Source organism: Egretta garzetta, unplaced genomic scaffold (genome assembly GCF_000687185.1).
Source record: "Egretta garzetta isolate BGI_Z169 unplaced genomic scaffold, ASM68718v1 scaffold415, whole genome shotgun sequence".
Taxonomy (NCBI): domain Eukaryota; kingdom Metazoa; phylum Chordata; class Aves; order Pelecaniformes; family Ardeidae; genus Egretta; species Egretta garzetta.
This window is the reverse complement of record NW_009259686.1, coordinates 2,569,511-2,592,611: the sequence shown is the minus strand read 5'-3', so window position 1 is coordinate 2,592,611 and position 23,101 is coordinate 2,569,511. Positions and strand designations below refer to the sequence as shown.

The 23,101-nt window shown below is 38.7% G+C and overlaps 1 protein-coding gene across 1 annotated transcript in view; it reads left to right on the top strand.

Annotated features, from left to right (window-relative positions):
• The window catches only part of HMGCLL1 (3-hydroxymethyl-3-methylglutaryl-CoA lyase like 1), a 57,656-nt gene that overhangs the window by 22,569 nt on the left and 11,986 nt on the right, over positions 1-23,101 (top strand). Inside the window, exon 6 of the mRNA XM_009638784.2 lies at positions 3,085-3,273. Within this exon, the coding sequence (XP_009637079.1) occupies positions 3,085-3,273 (189 nt within the window). The remainder of the gene's footprint in view (positions 1-3,084; positions 3,274-23,101) is intronic.

The window sequence follows — 23,101 nt, the reverse complement described above, 5'->3', positions numbered from 1 at the left end:
CTGATGTTTGTATAGAAGCATCTGATGAGCTGTTAATGGATTTTACATAAACACACGAACTCATCCTTTGCTGAATGAGAATTATCAAAATTACTGGCCGTGTTGCTAAGCCCTTTCAGAGAGCTGCCTCTCTGGTCATCATCTTTTTTGGGATGGGAGTGTGTGACTCCCTTGACTGTGCATTGCAGCCAGCAGCTATGATTGAAAGGTTTAGACTGTTTCTTCTGCAGTCAATGACAGTGAACAATTTTTTTTTTTTTTTTTTTTTGAGCAAAAGATTTTTTAACTGAAGCAAAACCAATTAGGAGAGGTGGCTCATTAACCAGATGGCATGCATTTCTGGCTTACTAGGTACATAACTGTTTTACACATAGTTACCTAGTGAGGGCAAACTTCAGATGCCTTCAGACTTCTAGAAACCATCTGGTACATCCATATGGTTCTTTAAAAAAAACCCAAACATTTTTAATCTATTAAAATAAACTGCATAGATCTTTTTTATCACTCTGCTTTTTTTTGAAATGGAGTCACTGTTTAACTATTTCTTTTCCTGTGGTCCGTGAATTTCAACCTTAGGCAAATAAGGCTTGAAAGTTGTTCAAAGCACCTTATAACATCCTTGAAGCCAGTTGCGTTATCTATTGTCTTCCAGTCATATACTGGGCTGTTTTTATCTTTCTGTCAGCTTCTTTCTCTCCTTAGCTTCCTTTTAATCTGGAACAGTGAATTCATATAAGCATTATCCAGCGTACAGGCTGATGAGACTACAGAAAATGTGCCTGTTCTCATTTGAATGCTGTTGGATTATTACAAAGTTTCCCTTACAGCAGCATATTCTTATGCTGTTATTTGCTTAAAATAATCTGTAACTCAATTATGATCTTCTGTATTCAGTTTAAGAGTATAGTTTTAGATACTATTTCCCGTAGTAGGATTGTTCACATGCCTAAAGGGTTGCAGCGTTGGGTCACCAGCTCCCATTTTGATCAATGCTTGGTGTCAGGGCACTGCTCCCAAGGGGAGTAGCACAAGACTCATGCATAGTAAAACTGCTCAGTGGTGCAGAACACAACCGTGTTCAATCAACAAAGCTTCAAGCTCGTAATTACATTCTGACTGCACTGGCAAAACAGTGTGTTCTCTTCTCCCCCACCCTCCTCCCAAAAATCCACACTGAAAACTTACAAAACTAATATAACAAATGGGCTGCCTCCTACTATGGTGGGATAGAAAATCCAATATGAAAAACTCCCATTCGGCTTCCAAGCATGCACATTCTTCTTGAAATTAAATCTAGATCTCTTCGTAAGGGTCACTTTAAGGTTAGATCATGACAAGTCAGTGATGATGCTCAGCTTGTTCGCAGTTTCCCCCTCCCTTCTTTCATCTCTCAGACTTTTCTTTTCAGAAGCTGAAATACCTAAGGACTGAGCACAGGAATGAACTGAATGCAACATGATTTCTAGCAGCTTATATAGTCTCTTTGTCATCACTAAAATGCTCATCTAGAAAAACTTTGAATCAATTAAAAAGAACATGAGAAAAAAATGCAGCCTGCTTCTTTTACCCTGATCTTAAACAAAACCTAAAGTTTGGGGATTAAATAAAGGTAATCTACCACTAACTGCAGATGATTTTTTTTTTCCTTACAACAGTAGTCCAGTTAAAACACCTGTCCTGTGTTGATGATATAAAAATATGCTGCAAGATAGAATCTTTTTTGCAAAAGTGTGGTGAAGCATATATTTAATTTATGTTCACACGAACCAGGGGCTCTTTGGCTTTAAAGCACAAAGAGTTTTCCTACCTTTGCAATAGTCACAGCACTTCCAAGCTTTAAGCAGAACGATTCAGACTACTTGAAGTTCTTTTTCAGCTGTTCTTTGAATTAAGCAAACTGCAATATTAATCCAGCACTTCCGAGACCGCTGGTGCAGCACTTTGTCAGCTTCCTCAGACATATTCACAGCAATCCCACTGATGAAGTCCTGAAATTGATTTAACAGCAGAGTCCAGTGCAACTGAAGATGTCTTGGAAAGGGTTGTATTTTTTTCATTTCTAAACAGTTAATTTCCAGATTGGGATTCTGTTCCAGTGGAGTGGCCTTTTGGGATTGCTGATACACAATGGGGAGTGCTAAAGGGGACAAACATACTCAGTAACTGGAAATAAGGTGAAACCCTTTCCAAATAAATTAAACAAAACTGAGATGGAAAGATCCTACACTCAATTTCTAAAGCAATATTTTTGGTGCAAACATAATTTTGTGCTTCTGAGTATATGTCTTTCTCCATACAAACATGAAACCAGATCTCAAATCTCTTACTCATTCAAAGAACTCCTCAAAGACATAATTCCAGAAACATTTAGGGCTCTACTTACATAAATAGGAACTATTTATATAGGGTTTTGTTTGGTATTAAGAACAATTCTAAAACTTAAGGAGTAGATTGTTAATTAAGTTACAGTTTTACTTTGTTAGTATTTTAATGTTTGATTTCATGAGAAGCAAGCAAAATTAATACTAACTACAACATGTTAAAACTTCAGTTTTCATTGATGTTTTCAGTGCCAAGAGAAAGCAAAATCAGGGTTCTTGTTAATTATTTATTGTCTTAGTTCAGCCATGTGCTTGGCTCCGTGTAATAAGCAAACAAAAGGGCAGGTCTTTACCCTGCACAACTTGTAAGCTGGAAAGTACACGGAGAAAACCAAACAGCTGGGAAATCCCCAGAGAAAGGAAAATGTTGGGAAAGGGCTTGACAGAAACTTAATTCATAGTGTAAAATCTTGCTTATTTGGATTTTGTGGGAGAGTCAAAAAGAAAGTTTTTGATGGATTTGGCTTGCTTGGTTATTCCATGTACAGAAGCAGAATTATAAATTTAAAGTAAGAGGATCTATGGTGCGTTCTTTGTGGGTGACAATTTTCAAGAATGAATAGAGGGTTTCTGATACATAAGTCCACTTGAGCGGGTCAAAATGTGAAACCTGTACAGAAGCGTGTCCTTTTTAATGTATGTTCTTGACCCTATTTTGTATTCTTTCATCTTGACCTTTTCATGTTTCTCTGTTTCTAATCAGGTATCTAAGCGGCTGTATAGTATGGGCTGCTATGAAATCTCTCTGGGGGACACAATTGGTGTGGGGACTCCTGGAAGTATGAAAAGAATGTTGGAAGCTGTTATGAAAGAAATTCCTCTGAGTGCTCTTGCTGTTCACTGTCATGACACGTATGGCCAGGCGTTAGCCAACATCCTCACAGCCATACAGGTAACTCAGGTTCTCATTTTGTAGATAAGATAGTAGTAGTCTTAGTTTAATTCAAATGCACAATTTAAAAAAAATCCAGCCTTAAAGAAATTACTAGAAAAGGAAAGAGGCACTCACTAAGCTTTCAGAAAGTGTTGCTCACACATCTGATTGTCTACAGGTATTACTGCTGTTGCTTTTGCAAGAAAATTTCAGTTCTTATCTACTTATTACCTTCAATTCCATACAAAATCACTAAAACCCATTGGTGATTATTATAGTCCATTGATTTTGGATGAATGAGAAGATAAAATAGAATTTTTTTCTGATGTCTCAGATTGCACTTTTCTTAGGAACGTCTGTATGTTCCTTGTTCACTAAACTAAAATTTCCATTTTACAGAGGTGTCTAAATATCAAATAGAATAATGCATAATTACATCTTGATTTCAGATGGATAAATCTAAATTAGTGGCAATTACGTACACAGAGTAGTCTGGGTAATTTTATCACTGTTAACCTGCCTTCAGTATGCTTTTTTGTTTATCAATTATATATAAGATCAGCAACAACTTTATACCCTATTTAATCTTCTTTCAAATCTGTGCCTAATAATCAGAAATAATTAATTTCCATAAGAGATATTTTTCCCTTTGTATTTATATATTTTTAAGAATAGGACACAATACGAGAAACAGCCTTCAAGTTCTAACGTAGTTTTTGTAAAGATAGAATTTTGAAAAATACCTTCATGTGTACATGCATTCCTAAGGAGACCTATTTTTACTAAATGTTAAGAATCAAAGGCTGTTTACAAGTTGTAGGCCTTTATGTTCTCTTTTATACTTAATGGCATCTTCTGCTCCTTTGCAGTTCAGGCAGCCATTTTTAAGGTCAACTTTCCTTCAGTCCTGATTTGTTATTTTGGCGGAGTTCATATTACGTTGTTTAAAAATAACAGCAGCGTGTTAGTGGTATTAGTGATACAAACAACAAGAAGGAACAGGGAAATGTTTCAATATGGGAATCTCTGCAGGTATTTGATTAAATACTGAGTGATGAAATCTGATAAAAAAGGTTCTAACTTTCACTCATAGTGTTCACTGTTGACCCTTACTCACTTTTACTGTGTATGTACCATGGGATAAATAAATTGCTAATTTCACAGTTAGCTTCAGTTGCAGATGTAATAGCTAAAAGCACAAAAACCCCTGAGCATGGGAGGAGTTTGCCATAAAAATACTTGAAGCATTGTTTTTCAAATCCTTCCTTAAAATAATTGGTGTCACGGTGCCTACTAAACACTGAAGGATGGCTATGCTTTGTTAACCCCAGTATTTGTTGTAAGCGATTCTTCTTTCAGGTTTACCTCCTGCTCCTACCTTTTTGTTTACTTCTTAAATCAGCTGTGTAAGGGTTAAAAGGGAAAAAAAAGCTCTTAGGTACCTAATGTGCAGTTCAGGCTAATTAACATGTAAATTCAAGAGTGCAATAGACCTAAAAAAAAAAATCCCTATGCAGCCTTCTCAGATTTCTGGGAAGCCAGGGGTGCCTGAGACCCACCAGACAACTTCCCTGTGTGCTCAAGTTCTGCTACAGTGCATGTCTAAAGGTGCGGTGTTTTTGGCTGAGCTGAACTTGCCATGGATTTTGCCAGAAGTCCTTGATGAAGCAGGCATTACACAGTCTCTCTGACTGGCTTTGTGCAAGCAGCTCCTTGGCTCGCTCTAAAGGTAGGTCCCCAGGCTCTTGGATCCTCAAATGGGGCCGGTACATCCCAACATCCTCTCCTGTCTCTGGTCAAAGAATGAGGCAGCTAGCAGTGCATTATAGCTAAGCAATATTATTTCTAAAAGAAGGCAACTTTTACAGGTCAGCTGGATGGTAAAGTGCTGAAGCCAATGGATGAGCATGCCCAGGTCATTTCTAGCCCCTGCTCTCAGGCTTGCCTGCGCTTTCTTCCCCGCCAAGAAAATATGGATGACAAAGTACTGGAGTAAACCCCCTTGTCTTCAGCTCAGCAGTTCATTTCATAGACCAGACTCTCCACAGATGCAATTCCTTGCCCTTCCTCCTTTATGGGTCTGTGCGACCGACACAATATTTCATCAGGAGTGAAATGTGTTTGAGGGGTTATAGAAATAATGGGCTACAGTTATTGTTTGAAAACAATTTTAGAGACCATTCAGCAGGCAAATTGCACTCTTCCTAAGACACAGCAGACTACAACCTCAGGCTGAGTACTATTGCATTGTATATTGTATTTCCTAAGAATTAATGAATGACAGCTGGAAAGCCACAAATCACTCTACACAAATTCAGGCATTGCTTCGATGGGAGATCTCCTAGGAGTGGAAAGAGGTGCTGGTGATTCAGTAAGTGATTTTTTATACAGATCGCATTGTTCCATGCAGGATTATACTACCCAGAATATTTTCTTTTGTTTGGGGCTGATCCAAAGTCATCTAGAACTGACAGGCCATATCTGTATAAGAAATTAGCAAGGAAGTAGTCTTGTAATTTTAGTATTCAGTTTTATGTGTGTTGTTTTAGCAAAAGGATAGGTAGTGAAAGATGGGAGAGAGATTAGCCAACTTTTAAAGGATAAGTAATTTTTTAACTTGTTGAAGTGCATAATATAGATAGAAAGCATTGCCTAGAGGAAGGAAATTCACTTTCTTTTATGAAGAGAGTCTGCATAAAAATGTGAGGAACATGAAATGGTGCTTCAGACCAAAACAGTAAATATTTAAAGTAGAAACTTGACTGGCTCTTGGAGAAATGGTTTAATATTAAAATATCAGAGTATACAATTTACCAAAGAGACAAAATCAGAAGATGGGAAGTGATGTGGCATTCTAGTTAGAGGTTGTGGTATTTTGAGTAAAATTACATATGTGGGTTAGCTAATGTGACAAACACAAACTGTAGCTAAAAGAAGTAGTAAAACATTTATAGGAAATTGTTACAGACCCCCAAGGAAGGGTAAAAAGATGGGTCAGGAAACTTCTGTGCTGGAGAGGCCCCAATAAGGGAGACCATTGATCTGGGGAGATTTAAGTTACCTTGACAATTGACTCCCGTAGCGTGTACAGCACGGGTAAGAAAGGGGAAGTTTTTTAATGGAAGTGATACAGAACTCTTTTCTTGCATAGCTTGTGTAGTTGCCAGAAATAGCTTTGTCTGTTTTCATAGCACATACCCGAACATGAGAAAGAATACACGGAGAAGGAAAGAGGAGTTTTGGCCAGCAGTGGTGCCTCAGTGAATGAAACAATCAAATAGTAATCCCATAGCACTTTATCAAATTCAAATTGCTATTGTAATTCATTAATATAAACTGATCCCTACACTACTAGGATCAAATTCTAACTTAGAGAAAACAAGAATAAAACAAATGGCTTACAGGGAGCAAGGATTTTTACCACCTTGTGTAATCATTTCCACCTTATTGGACACAATGTGATGAATGAGATTGATGATTTGCCAAATGGAATTACTTTTTATTAGTGCTTTCTTTTTCCAGAAAACAGGATTTTTGAAATAAAATCCATGCTTTAGTACCAGAAACAGAATTTAGCAAGCCTCTAATGAAACTTTCAAGGTTCAGACTGCAAAATCCAAATTTGTGAATACTGGTTTTCATTACAAATATTATAATATAACCCCTTAAAGAGAGTTCAAAATATTTAATAATATTTCATTAATGTCTTTGAGATCCTTGAACTTTAAAGATTAAATAAACTTTTTTTTTTTTTTTTAAATCCAAATAAATATGGCTGGCTGCTGAACTCTACCCTTCATCACTAGATGAAGGGAATAGATTAATAGATTCTATCCCCTTTGGTGCATGCTGGAGAGACTAACCAACTTGCAATATTTTTGTGGCTCCAGTTTACTTATGTAGTAAGGACTGGTTTCACACAAAGGCAGTCAGTATTGATGTGGCTAAGTTTTAAGTGCCAGAACCAGGAGAGGAATCTGAACGTAGATGCTGAAGCTCATGGTTTATTAGTTCACAAGCATCACTGTGTTACAGGAATAGAGTTCACAACAGCCAGCAAGCTGAAATGGCAGCTCCTAAATTAAGCAACTGAGAAAAGCTGGTGTTTAAAATTCCACTTTCCCATGGTTCTTATGAGCTTACATGTGAAACCGTAGGTGAGATGAATTTTCCACCCAAACCTATCTCCTAGATGTAAGTACCTAGCTTGTCCTTTTTTTTTAACTGCATACTTGCTGTTTGCAGCTGTCGAGCTTGCCTGCAGTAACAGACTGCCAAGACCCCTTTCAGCTGCTGGTTCGAGGTCAGCTAAGACCTCTCGTCCAGGAGCTGCTTGCTGCAAAGGAGCCTCAGTGGGGGCTTGTCCTCCTTCACTTGGGGGTGGCTTTAAACCTGAAACTCTTGTGCTTGGCCCCTGCCTGAGCTACCCTGCAGCAGTGCTGCAATTGCGCTTGCTCCCAGTCTTGTACCTCCCTGATTCTCACCCTCATCCTCACCTGGTGGCTTGACTTACTGCCTTAATCTCAAACCTGGCTCATCACTGGGGACCTGCTGGATGATCATTGGGCTGTGACTGATCTTGTGACTGTCACCAGACCCAATCCTGACTTTGAATTGCTGACCAGGCTTTCTGGCTCCTTTTTAGAATCATAGAATAGAATCATAGAATTGCTTAGGTTGGGAAAGACCTTTCAGATCATCAAGTCCAACCATTAACCTAACCCTGCCATCCCACCACTAAACCATGTCCCTAAGCGCCTCGTCTACCCATCTTTTAAATACCTCCAGGGATGGGGACCGACCACTTCCCTGGGCAGCTTGTTCCAATGCTTGACAACCCTTTCATTGAAAAAATTTTTCCTAATGTCCAACCTAAACCTGCCCTGGCACAACTTGAGGCCATTTCCCCTCATCCTATCACCCATTACATGGGAGAAGAGACCAACACCCACCTCACTACACCGTCCTTTCAGGCAGTTGTAGAGAACGATAAGGTCCTCTCTCAGCCTACTTTTCTCCAGCTTAAAAACAACCCCAGTTCCCTCAGCTGCTCCTCATCAGACTTACGCTTCAGACCCCTCACCAGCTTTGTGGCTCTCTGGACATGTTCCAGCAATGCAACATCTTTCCTGTAGTGAGGGGCCCAAAACTGAACACAGTATTCAGGGTGCGGCCTCATCAGTGCCAAGTACAGGGGCACTCCCTCCCTCCTTTTTCGTGAGGTTGCCGCCACTGCCTGCCTTGCTGCGGCTCTTGGCTCCTCGCTTGCCTTTCTTTATGGAGCAGTCTGCCTGAGACGGTCAAGTATTTAGAGGAGGGACTAGGAACAAATATCTTGAGCTTTAAGGATGGCTGTGAATGGCAGGTAGTGGAGTTGGTGCTGAGCTGGGAGGTAGAGCAGTTGTGAGTTAGCAGGTCTCGTGCTTTGATCTTGGAGCTCAGCTGGAGGCTTCCTCTTCCAGAGAGGCAACATACTGCCACTCAGTTAAATTCAGAAAGCATTTACTGGTGTCTGGGTGTACACAAAGCCCTAACAGTTCTGCACCAGGAGCTCCGCTGGGGAAAAAAAAGAAGAGTCCAAAAAGTCAACCTGAGGAATTGGTGTCTGTGTGTGAGGGGTATCATGAACTTCAACATCTCTTGTAGGTGCCAGACTAATTTCTTTGCCAAGTTTTTCGACCTGTATTTCCGGGACTAACTGACCTAAAAGAATGTACTCATAGGGATGAATTTCTAAATCAATGCAGAATCTGTGAGAATATTTATGTACTAGGAAGTTCACTTAGCATTTGAATCCTGCTGTTACTTCTTTCACCTTTGATTTGTCCAACTTTAGCAGATGTCCCCAAGGATGCAGGGCTCATGCTAGCTTATCCCAGTCAATGACTAGTATGTACAGCTAGAAGCCATGCAAGTTAGGGTAGCTGAATAGAATAGAATAGTGATACAAAAAGAATAATGGTAAAATGTTATGAAATTAGGGATAGCAATTGTGGGAGGTCAAATGGGAAGAAGGCAAATAGATGTGTATACTATTCACATATAAATTGTTCTAGGGTTTCTGGTGGTGATCTGTTACCTTTTTACTGAGTTGTGCATATAAACATGCATACAATCACAGTTTAATCTCCTGATTTAAAATGAAACAACAGGGTAATTTTCTGAAGTACAATATTATGAAACTTAACACTGCAAAAACTCATAAGCACATTTTCCGTTGATTTGGTTTTCATGAACTTTATGTCCTGATTTCTTCTTTAGATTTCATTTCCAAACAGATACAAAGTTAAAACCAGCAGGTTTCTCCTGGGTTCAAGTCAAAATCCCCCCTTTTTCATAATTTTAATGCAAAGCCATAGCTGGGCTGAGACATTTGGATTGTTGTAACAGAGCAAAACTAGTTATAACAGTTCAGTTAAAATTTCGACACTGTACTAAAGACAGGGTTTTAAGCCAATGGGGAGGTATTGCATGGAATAAATGAGGTACAGGAGGCAGGAACCATAACATCTTGGCTGCTCTTTTCCTGATTCAACATGTCATTGTGCACATCACTTTTCTTCTTTTTTTTTTTTTCATTTGCAAAACAGGATGAAGGCTCATCCCTTTTAGTTTGTGAAGTGCTAAAAAAAAAATCTACAGAGGAGGAGCATCGGACAAGTACAAATTGTTTTTTTATGATGTCTAGATTTAAAATTTATTTTTGAAATTGAAGTTTAGAAACTGAATAGATTTTAAGTTTGGTACAGAATGGAATTTTGAGATTAAAAAAACTAAGGTACATGAGTGGGCAAGTGACCAAAATGCATACAAGCCCAATCAAATGATCTGAGTTCTGTAACACTCCATTTCCCTTCCCCTGCACAGCCTGGCACTCTGAAGAATTTATGTAGCACAATGTGAGGGTAGGAAAGACTTGCTGTATGAAGCATGCACATATTTGGGGATCTTGAAAAAATGTTAATGTTTTTGCATTCCTGTTTTGAGAAACGCATAGAAATGGAAAGTTTCAGCAGACCCCACAAGTTTTCTTTCCTCTGCTGTTTACAGAGATATGCTAGGAAACTGCAGAAGGCTTAAGAGAGATCTCCAGAAACTAATTTCAAGGTTGAGATAGGGAAACATTAGAAAACACAGCTTGACTGAGAATAGCTGTATGGGGATTCAGGAAGGGCTGGTCATGCTTCAATATTTCGCTGGAATTCTTTGAGGCAGTCACTGCCAAAGAAGACAAAGGATATACAGTGGCCATCATATGCTTTGATTTTTCAGAAAATAATTTACAGTGTTCTGCACTGGAAGTTAATATTAAGGCGTGGAGGCATGTAATAAGTGGAAAGTTGGCTAAATGGCAGGAAACAAATGGAGTTATGAAACGGAATTTCTTCAAGCTGGAAAGCACCCATCAGCAGGGCTGTGGAAGTATTGGCCTGTAGGTCCCAGGTTTTCCTGCTTAAATGAATAATTTGCAATACCATAATGCTCATGTTAAGGGCAACTGTTGTAACTTGTAGAAATTAAACTTTTCAAATTTTAGATTCCCATTGTGAGGATAGCTAGCACAATTTGTAAGTGTAAATCTGTATAATATTCTAAAACTTGCAAAAGAAGAAGTTTGGGATCAAAAGTAAGAGTATAGGAATACACATAGTTTTAGGTAAAGCAAGAGACAACATGCGTTATTACAACGTGCCTGTCCTTTTAAATAAGGGTCTTCCTAGAGCTTTCTACTTTTGGATTTCTCTAGGAACTAATTTATCCTAGGTGCTTACCAGGTATTTTCTGGCTTTGAAAGTGTAAACAATACTTTTGAATTATTTGTCCGCAAACTAAAAGAGCTGTTAGCAATAACAGAAAATTCGTTAGAAAATAATCAGTTTGCTTTTTGGTTTCTGTTTCCTTTTATTCCCCTTTTCTCATAGAAACAACATAGCACTTAGGTAAAGTTAGCAATTAAAAAAATCAGGTATTTGAGCTGAAGGAGTACGTGATACCAGGAAAGAGTCAGTAGAATTATTTGAGACTGAAAGCTAACAAGACAGAGCTGATTAAGACTCTGTATTTGAAAGCTGGTAAGTTAGGGGGAAAATGGCAGGTGAATTGTGAAAAGGTACCAGACTGCAAGGTTTCTGTGAAGAAATCTTAAAAAGAGGGTGTGTGCTTTAGAAAAGTAGAAAAACACTTGCGTTTTATCAAATAATATTGCTGCTATGAGCAGTCAGCTAGTTACTTTTGTAAGTGAAAAAACATACTGCACAAATGAATAAATCAGACCTACATATGGTAAGAAAATGAAAACATAGGCATTCGTACTGCGAATCCGAGACATGTTTTCCAGTATTTTCTCTGTTCCTTCTTTCTTTTTTTTTTTTTTTGACCTTTTTATAGGTACTGGTTTTACGTTGTTGCCTGTAATTTCAGCAAAACAAGACAGCGAGCAAATGAACAGGCAGTACCCCTCCTGCTCTTTTCTCAGATCAGTACAAAAGAAGCAGAAACCCTGGTTTTTTTGTTCTCTGCTACTTTTTGCAGGATGTGCATAGTGTGCAATTTCTGAGGAGCTGAAAGTTTTTGACCTTTCTCCCTATGCTTCAGAAAAACTTGATAGCCTGATAGTTCACAACTAAATTCCTCACTGCTATCACTACAACTGTTACACTATTACTAGGAAAAAAAATTAAACAGTAGGCTTTGTTTCAAGATTTTAATTTTTTAAAGTTTTTAGGCTAGGAAAGGTAATATATTTGTTATTGTACACTGAAATAGCAGCCAGAGTTCCTGAGGCAAAGACGTATTTACGTGCATATACTAATAGGTAGCCTGTATGTTTTTTTATTTTAAATGAAACTTGGTATATTGCAAATGATTAACAAATAATAGAAATCTACATTGCTCTAGCTGCCTCTAATATGATGATTGAGTTTCAGAAGCTTTCAGCCCTTGTTACTGAACCAACAAACCTCAGGTCTAAGTCTGTTTCAGGATACTCATCAGACCAAGAGATCCTTCATCAGTTATGGATTATTCTCATCTCCAAATTCCCTTACTAGAGCTGACTTGGAGCAGTAGACACAACTTCCCTTTGGCTTAAAACCAAACCTCAACTGTCTTTTAAAACTTTTTTTAAACCTTGAATTTCTCACGCAAACCTACGCATCTCTCTTTATGTCTCTGCAAGTTCATATAGATTTATCACCCTAGGTCTAAATGGAATATGAACGTAGAAATCACTGCAGCAACTAGAGAAATAAAATCTGAAGTGGTTTTAGTTTTCTATCTTAAAGTGAAAGATAATTTCTGTACTAATAGCATTGAAGCTGTGGATTTTTAGAATTAATTTGGCCCAAATATTCTATGCTCTTTTCTCTTTTTCTGTGCTTACATCCTCCTTGCCTACTTTTGCTTTTTTCTTGGAATGATGTTTTATTGCAGCTTCCTAATCACATCTTAAATACTTTCATTTCTGAGCTTCCCATCCTCTAAGTGACGTTCATTTGCAGATTTCCTTCTTCAGTGTCAGTGGTATGTTCCAGTTTCAGCTTCACTGATCATTTTCTGATCCATTAAATCTAGAAGCATTAAGGCCATACTGATTTGGCTGACCAGTACCTAAAAGGCATTCTAGTACTGCTTCTGTTACTGTGCATCTTTCTCCTCTTGTGAATGAACTTCTTCCCATGCAAAAATAAACAGATTTAGAGAATTTGCCTGAAATGATTCTTAGGTCTTCGTCAGATTCTGCTCTGCTGTGTCATTCTTTAGTTGTATCTGGAACAACAGCTTGTGAAAGGGAAAGAATTAGTGTTGATAGAATATGAGAAGACAACTATGTCTTATTTCACTTTTTGCCAGCTAATAAGAGGCTTGCAAAGTTGTGTTTGCAAACAAGACTCACACAAAATAGCATAGAACATAGTTTAGATACAAACCCAGCAGATTCTAGGCCCATTTGAGGATAATACTCTGTACAGGCTTGTTGGTGTCTACTTCCCCTCTCCTCTGTTCACCTTTGTAATGCCTTTTTTTGCCATTCTTTGCCTCCATCAATGTGTGAGCGGCATAAATATGCTGCTGGCAGCCCGCTGGCGGGAAGGGAGAACGATATGAACAGATACCGTGCTCCTACATTCACCCAATCCTAATATTTTCCCTGGCACTTATGTTATTTTTTTCCTCTCTCTCACTATTTTCCTAGTCATTGTTTGATAGTTCTAAGTCCACATGGCCAGAGCAATAGTCTTTTTACAGACCTCCTTTTATCATCCCAACTGTGTCTTGTTTAACTTGACTATTTAAATGGCTAAGAGTCAGCATCATCCAGTTCTGAAGTGGACTGGGCAGTAATCCAGCTCTTTCTGTTAGAGACAGACATTCATTTTTTTGGACTAGAAACAAATTACTTCCAAATGCTGGAAATGTAAGAAGGCTTTTCAAAAAAGGTTTTCAGGTGTTTATAGAACAAATTAGTGTAAAATAGTTTTCAAAATGCTAAGCCCAATTTAAAATAAATATTTAGTACTTTTAGGAGTTGTGAAAATATAGCACTAGAAAACTGAAGTCACTGATCTGTAGCATGCATAAAAAATATGGTGAGAGCACACTGGTGTCAAATTCCCCGTGCATTTTTCTATTGTGCCTCAACTGGATTGCATGCATAAAAAAGGTAATATTTGGGGTTTACATGAGACTACATGGCTGGCTGTAGGTTTGACGAGATGACTGCCTGTAACAATCAGAAATTGAATTGCTAACTGTTATTTTACAACAATTTTTGGATTCAATTCCTGAAAATCAGAGTCTAGATTATCAAGGTGACTGGAAAATGAAGAGTTTTCATTGGTCTGAAGGTTGGTTTTTTGTGCCTCATTCAGTATCATGTAGGCACTCTCATTCACAGAATGACAAGCTAGTTCTCCACAGCTGGAACCTGTCCCTTTTGGTTTTATAGCGTCGTCCTTGTCCGTCACACACCTTCCAGCTTTCACAACAGATGAAATGGGGTTTCCACAGATAAGTGTCCTACACAACTGGCTCATCTCAGAACTGCTTCACCCTTGCAAGCCTATCCCATTCTCCCTTCTCAGCACCCCTCCTACAGCGTGCATTTCTTCATCAGTTTTTACCTCACCAGCTGTCACATTAATTTTAGGTTCACAATCTGCATGTCTGAATAGACTTTGTGCTCCTGCAGTTGCTATATCACTCCTTGATATGAAAAGCTTGCATCCATAAAATCAAATTCTTACCCTCCAAAACAAGGTCAGCACTTCCAGGCTGCCAGCTATGAATGATCCCTAAATGGTACTAGTTCCCAGGTGGTGCCAGAAATTGCTCGGTGGAGCACTACCTGGCCCGGGCCAAAGCTGTGCTGAGGACTGTGGCAAGAGTTACACACAGTGGACAGTCGATTTCCAGCCCTGACGCCATTTAGTTTACTGGACATACATATATATAGCCACAAAAGAGCACAAGTTCCTGAGTATTAAGAGCACAAAAGAGAGATTTTTGCTGTCGTTCCTAGTGGTCATTCGAGGATGTCTCAGAGCTGAGGTTTCAGAGGTTCTGGTCAGCTCTGAGTGAGCTCTGTGCTGCTGGCATCCCTGGGGATTTCACCGCAGAGCTATTACAGGTCTTCCTTGAGCATCTGTCTACTGCATCCATCTGTACGGCTAAGGCAGGACTCCCCACATTACATGTCTTCGATTCAAGGCATGAGAACTTGAGGAATCTATCACTATTTACTAGTGTAACACGTTCGGGTGTGCATGTAAGTGGTTATGAAAAGCTGAACTGTTTTGGCTAAGTTTTTCCAGAGCAGCATAGTTCAGGGCAGATACCTGCCCCGCAGGATATCGGCTTGGTTAGTAAAAGATTGGCAAAGCTCTAAGCAGCTTGCCATAGGATCTGAATATGGAAAATGTTGGCCAGCCTTTGTAACTGACATGGCTAACATGTCAATTTAAATTAAATTTCTAATTTAAACACCCCACAAAAATCAAGGTCTATATTTAAAAAAAAGGTCATCTGAAACGTGTTCTAGATTAATACTAGGTTTATGTTCATTAGACTACCTATTCATTCCTGTGATTAAGATGTACTTATGATAATGATTATAGGATATACAGTTTTCGATTCTTTCTAATATAGAACATATAAGTATGCCAGTGGTAGCTTATCCAAAGTACGCCAGTAGTAGTTTATCCAGCTTTGAGCTCTCAGCTAGTCTCCTCCTCGACTGACTGTGGTACAGTCTTACTCCTTTCGCTTTCTCGTTTTGAGCTTACATGCTGCCCACTGAAAAGGTGTGTGGTGCGATGACAGAAATAACATGCAGTATTTCAACTTATTTTTAAAAACAATTGTAATAAAAAATTAGAAGTTTGGTGAGGATTCAAGCAGGGTTTTTATTCAGGATTTAATTCCTCACTCAATTTTCATGGCATTTTTAGAAATTCTCCGTATAATCATATTGCACTTCAATCAGGCTGTGATTCTGTATACACTAGCTAGAAGATAAATGGCTTTTAGACGTGTATTTTTCTACTCAGTGGAAATTACTTCCCCTCCCTTTTTACCTTGAAGTATTTTTTCTTGAAGTTTAACAGCAAGTGTAAAATAAGGACAGAATCACTACAGTGCTTCCCCCTTGGAAATGATTGTTTCTTTTCTTTACCTTTAGTTATTTGTGAGCGTGTTTATTCCAGTTTCCGCCTGAAAAAGAGGGTATTGCTCGGAACCTGACTTTCAGACCCAAGCAAGGGTCAGAGGAATTTGCCACGGCAGGAACAGTCCTGGGAAATCGCAAATCCCAGTGTCTCCAGTAGGGAAGCTCAGTGTTTACAGGATGATGCTTCCTTCCTTTTTGGGCAGCTCTACAGACAGCTGTGCTGAGGGGGTGGAACTAAACCTCTAGCCATTCTTGCATATTTATTGCTCCTCGGAACCAATTTTGTTATCATCCAGCAAACAATGAAGGAGGGAGAGTCACTTCCTATTGCTGAGATACATCAGGTGGCTTTAAACAAGCTCCCAGGGTGTTTCCTAAGTGAAATTAAACTGCAGAAAATCCAGAGATACAATGATCAGGCAGACTGAAGTTCCTGAACTCACTCTAAATGAGTGTGTTGGGTGGATCTTTGTGCCATATGCAAACAAGTGACCATTTGCATAAGTGGAATAAGTCGAAGATGACTCTTCAGTTAAGACAGAAACCAAAGCTGATGCAGTACTTAAAGTATGGCAATCATCTTTCCTTTCTGTGCTGTGCAGAAGCAACACTAAACCAGTCTCCTGGGTCAATGCATTTGTCATTTATCTTTTTTTTTCTTTTGAAACATTACAGTACAAGTTGAAACAGCCAGGCTTTTAGAAATAAAACCTTTTTGATCATTTTTACAGATAAATGAACGATAGTTTTATACACTCCGTAATTGTTGCCAGCTTGCATATTTTCCTGTTTATTTAATTTTTTTCTCCTTTGTTGCTTAGTGCAAGTGCTACATGGTGACAGATTGTCAGAGGCAAATGATGTGATTTGCTTAACGCAGAGTCCTTTCAAATGCATAAAGTAAACAATTATAGAAAGAAAGATTTTTCTCTGATCTATGTCCATAACAGTAAGAACTTGCCTGCACTAGGAGTTGCAACAATAGGTAAGAATTTATAATTTGATGTAGTATCTTTTCCTCTAAAGAATAAACTGAGTAAACAGAATAAAAGTAGACTAGAGCAAGGCAATACAATGTGCATCTGTAGCAAAAGGTAAGATGCTAAGATGAATGCCTTTTTAAATGAAAGAAGTGTTCTGGCTTTACTGCTGGCAGATATATTGGACGAGCAACTTGCAACTGTCTTTTTTAAAAAAGGAACTTTATTCAGAATAAGGGAAAAAAAATTGCAAGACAGATTACATTTTGTGGCTCCCCACCTTAAATGCTACCACTTAATTAGTCAATCTATTGTAAGTGAAGATCCTTTTGGAGGTATTGTAATGTGGTAAGGAATGTTACAAAATTGGTCCAGTTATAATGGAATAGTAGAAGGTGAGAAACTGTCACAGTTTTTTTTTTAGTTTCCTGCATTATGATGAAGATCATGGTGAAAACTTTATTTGAAATAGAGATTCACTCTGCTGATGGTGTCAAAAATATGCCCTATTTGATTGTATCTTCTTTGGTCACATTACTGTAATTATTAACTGTTTAATCCCATCCTGGAATTCTACTCAGGACATTATATTTTAGCACAAAATGGAAAGTTCTACTTCCTTGAAATTATATCGATGAATGACTAAAACATATATTCCAGAGCTCTTAAAGGGAGGTTGCTCCTCAGTTCTGCGTCTTTTCAGTAGATGCTATATTTTCCAACAAGACCTTAGTGGTCCCATTTGTTAAATACATTTGTCTGAGTCTTGAATCAAATTAAGCATGTGCATAGCCATTTGCAAGTTCAGGGACTATTTAGCGAGAATGAATTTTAAGACAAAAAGTACTGATAGAAATAATATGCTATTTTTTTTTCTTACAAAAGGTGTAAAAGGGAATAATCAAATTGAAATAAACCAGAAATATCTAGTACTTTATTATACTGTAATGTCTACTGTAATATTGCCATAACTTTTGCCTAACAACTGGGAACCTAGACTTTTGTTCCTCTAGAGAATGAGGTGTGCAAGAATGAATACATTTGGTTTTGTTGTTGGGGTTTGTTTTATGGTTTTTGAAGTTGTATTTTTTTCCCTGGCAATGATTTTCAGAACACAGATACCAGCGAAGAAAAAAAGCAGCAGTATAACTACTGTAAATATTTTATAACATGTCCATCTGAAGCTCCTCAACCTCTGGTAATTAGAGGCCATACTGTGGAGATTGACAGGGTAAATTACCAGTTAATGTTTACACAACAAAACATATGCCCAGTACAATATCCTACACTGATGTTACTGAAACCAGAGTCCGGAAATGTACAGTGGAAACAAGACGTGGTACTTTTCTTGGGCCAACACAAACAGCAATTACAGCACAGTGTGAGAGAAGTCATAAGAAATACTACTGCGTATCAGTAGTTCAACGAAGTCAGCACTTTTGTGTAATTGCAGGGGAAAAGGGCTGAAAAACATTACAGATCTCAGCAAGAAATGGCCCTTTATACTTTTAAACTGATCCTTGATAAAACAATGCCGGGGTCATGAGAAGGCTACTCTGCCAATTTTGCTTCACTGTGGGATCCATTGACATCTGGCTGAGCTGCGGAAGCTGGAAAACTTCTTTAATATTCTCTTGACAGTAAAATGGACATGTGGAAAACATTCTAATCTGTTAATCTTTGGTGCTCCTGAAGAAAAAGGACATTTGGCTTTATACTTTGTGATGATAAATATTAAGTCTCCAGATCTTGCTGTAAATAAGTTAAAAGCATTTGAATGGAGAATGCAGTTCTTATTTTCCAAATATGGGAGAAGATGGATATGCACCTGTGTAATCCAGATGATGTAATAAATGCCAGGAGGTTTTTTCTAGGGGTAGTTTACCATACGTCTTGGCAATCTGCTTTTCTTTATGCTGAGTATGTTTTGTCAATGAATATTAGGGAGCAGAATCTTTGAACTTCCTCACATCCTATGTACTAAAATAGAATAAAGTATTGTTTCCCTCAGGGGATTATGAAAATAGAATTAAGAGAGATTCAAAATAGTAGTTATGCCTGAATAAGAAGTTCAGGTTTTATTTAACAGCACTAACTGTACAAATTATTTTTGGCCTAGACTTTAAATCTAATATGGAGTGATAGTGAACGATGGGAGATATATATGTACATCTGTTCAACTTGAGATAGGATTCTTGTTCTTCATTTCTGTTGTGAGATATAGCTCCAGAAATGAGAAAAGGAATCTCTCACATGAGAAAATAACTGCTATAAGCATGTAGTGTGTATTGTAAGTAAGAAGCATATATTGTGTGTATTAATATAAAATACAAAAGATACCATGGATTATGGAAAAACTAAACTATAGTTTTAAATTCTGCACATCCTTGTAGTACATTTTGAATTAATCTGAACAACTAAAACAATGCATAAAGGTAACACTTTCATACACTTGATGAAAGTTAAAGTGATTTCTCAGTTCTAAGTAGCAAATTATATCGTTATAGCACATCCACCTTGTTGGAAATGTGCGACTTCCTTTAGAAAACTTCGGCTATCTTCTTTTGCAAAATAAGTAGCCTTGGGAATTAATAGAGCTGTATGTTTGGGTTTTTTTTTCCCAAAAAAAGAAGAAAACCATAACAACAGTTAAAAAGATGAAAACAGACTTTTGTTCTCTGATACAATCAGATCCTTTTCTTTCTGGCCACTTACTAATAAATTCTGATATTTCATTGATTGCTACTGAGATCTGCAAGAGGAGTCAAATCTATGAACTCCCTACAATCTTGAAGTCCATGCCTTGCTCAAGCAAGCTCTCATTAAATAATGATTTCAGTAAATAAAGAGTGAGTCCAACCCACTTTTGTACAGTTGAGGAATGTGAAGAGACCTGAGTCTGTGTAAAATAGCAGATTTTCCTTAGAAGTTGAACTTTGCTGCTAGAGCTTTACATCTTGCTGTTGCATAAGGAGATTGGAAGTGCCGCAAAATCTGATTGAAAAGTGGAGGGGTGAAGATGAAGTTAGGGAGGGGCTAGGTTTCTCAGGGACTTGCACAGAACCCGCCACTATACTGGTGTTATGTGTTTGCGAAGCACAGGGCAGTTTGATTCTCAAATTAGAAAAAGCCATCCATAGAGCATAGTTTTGTGGTTCACTGCCTGGGTGTCCCACATTACCTGATAGTTGGGATATTTATTTAGAAGGAAGTTGAAGACAAAATCCAAGCCTCAGGTAGGATATTATCACTGTCAGACAATTTGAGGTATCTGTATTTGGATGTGTGTGTGGGGTTTGTAGCTCCACTGCTGAATCTGCTCCATTTCTAAGTCAGCTAAATCTTTCTGGGATGGTTATTGAGCGGGGGGGAGGAAACTCTAGCCTAGCTTGATTCCTATTAAATAGGTGAAATTGGAAGGAAGACGCAACTTTCTGGAAAGCATAGGTACTGATATGCCTTGGAAGCATGAGATAGGAGCAGTCATCTACTTTAAATTGTAATGTTCAACAGATAATTTAATATGTCATTACTACCATCGTGTTTGGGATAGTAACCAAAGCCTTCAACAGACGTTCTGGTATGTGGCAGAGACAAGGGAGACTTGGGTTGAAGGATATTTACCAACTGCTCCCTTGCTTGTGTATCACTAAATCCAGGATAAACAAGTGTAGGTCTACTTGTCAAGGTGTGAGTGGAAACAATACTAAAAGTCACTAATATCTAAAAAGGTCTTTACACTCTAAATGTGGAAGCTCGTTATGCAGTGGAGATGGAGAGCACTGGGTGAAGCTGAATTAGCTGTGGAAGAAAATGTCCTTGTACTAGAAATAACATCAATCTTAGCTACACACAGGAAGACAGACATAAATTTTCAAACCCCTGAAGAACCCATTAGAATTCTTGATATCATGTTGGGGTCCCCTCCACCCATTTTGGTCTATTGAGTTTCTCCAACTTCCATCCCAAGGAGGCAGTGGTGGTTTTCACGCTGTGAAGACCACACATGTTGTATGGGTGATCAGTCCCAGCTGGTATTTCTGTAGGACTCCACAGCACATCTGGAGATGAGCCCCAGGGATGTGCAGGAGGTCCCTGTTTTTGCTGACTGGGTGGCAGGTGTGTGTGATTTCAAAGATAATACAGGCAATGAAAGTCAAAACAAAGTGGGTTTTGTGGGTGGGTGATGTTCCTGGCTCTAGGGGAGTCAGGTGCTGCTGTGTGAGGGCTCTGGCTGAATTGAAGTCAGATGGGATTTTAAATGCTGTTACCATTTTGTTCCTTTAGATACCCTAATGCTGGCACGCCATAATAGTACCATGGAATGAAATAGATCTGCTCTGCTTTCCCAGCTTTCTTATAAATGCCATCATTGCTACGAATTTGTTTTGTGAAAATAGACATTTTCTGCCACCCACCTATTTTGTTTGCTCACATCAGTACAAGCTAGTGTCCTCTGCCATGTGGTGCATCATGCCGCAAGTGTTCTGTTTATACAAATTGAGGGAAATTAGACCTCCAGGAAGAGTTTTGGCCACCCAGCTTAAGCCAAGGACTGAATCAACAGAAACTGGTCTTCCAGTAACTAGAAGGGTTAGGAGTTGGCAGAAGCTAACCAGGACTGAACAACAAGAACAAAAGAATTTGTGGTTTCTTTATAAGGTACAGATACTAAGAAAAGGGTTACCCAAGATGGGTGAACTAGGTTATATGTTCCCTGAATGTTGGAAAAAGTAGCCTTTTCAGATGCTGTGATGCTTGGGTCAGATTTGCCATTTTAATTGATGGATTTACACGTTCTGCATTTGCCATGTGCACTTCAAATACTAACTACATCAGTGCCTTCCCCTGATTCTCCGTAGTAGCACTCTGTCCTTTTTTCAATATTGTAACTCACAGTGAAGTGGACTTCCTGCAGTCTGCATCTCAAACATTGATTTTTTACTTGTGGTTCCGTCCTTCATTCAGCCCATTCTCTGCTGATGTCCCATAATTCAGCCTTTATGACAATTCAGCCATTTTATTTGAGTGGGTACATCTGTAGTCCTCTGAGCCTCTGTGAGCCACCCCTTGCAAAGTAAATGGATTTTGTTTCTTCATTGTACCTCCAGCGTCAGCAGTTCCAAACATGCTTTCTTCAGTCCCATCAAAATTTTCCTCTCCCAGAGGAACCCTCAGTAAGTTCACCATTAAGTTAAGCAATCTTTTTGTCTTCACTGTCTATTCAAAGCCCTCGGTTTCTTTTTAGATTTATTTTTATTCATTTACACTGGCATGCAGCATATGAGAAAAATCTGGTTGTCACCTGGCTGCATGTAGGGCACAGACAACCTGGTGGAGTTGGTGCATCTCTGGACTAGATGGTTCCCTCCCTGCCTACCCCAAAGCTGCCCTTTGTTTTCCTCTCTGGTTCCCCCCTTCCCTCCAGATCCCAAGCTTATTATCTTCTCTGCTCTACCTGCTTACTGGTCTTCTGACTGTGTCCAGACTTAAATCTATAAAATTAACATTTTACACTTTTAGATCAGATTATTTCACAACACCTAGCAAGCAGACAAACTGCTAAACCACCAGGGTTTTACTTGAGAGCAGCAACTTGTTCTGAAGAGCATCTGGGGCAATAAGTACTTACTTCAAATCAGCAGCAGATGAACTGGGAAATCTGGCAATGCCCTGGGTCGCTTGGGGAGGGAAGGAAGGGAGACTGGAAAGTCACTCAGTGCGCTGATGATCATTGCGTCTTGATGAGTTTCGACAAGACCTTGGAATGTGTCTCCTGCTCCCCCTGCAGGTTTTGTGATCCTTAGCAAGGGAGCAGCTCGAATTGTGTCCAGCCCGAAATTAGCAAACCCCTATTGTCTTGTAAATAAAAACTGAGTGTACATGTTCAAAGAGGGAGCAAAATATGCCTGCATAGGCAATAGTAAAAGTGATTTGTGAACATCTGCTTCACAGTGTTCATTTTGTTATGGCATAGGATTTTGATTAGGACTTTTCTAAGCTTTTCAAAGTCTCAAAACCAGTCTCTCACGTTTAATGGCATCGATTACCCCTAAACATCCATGGACGTTCTCTGAATAACTGGATCTACAACACAGATCTCAGCTGCCGAGCCCGCTTTTTGTGCAGCTGATGCTCTGTTAGCCAGAGACACAGGTTTTTCCAACTCAGTTTCAGAGAAATTGCTTCACAGTTCTTT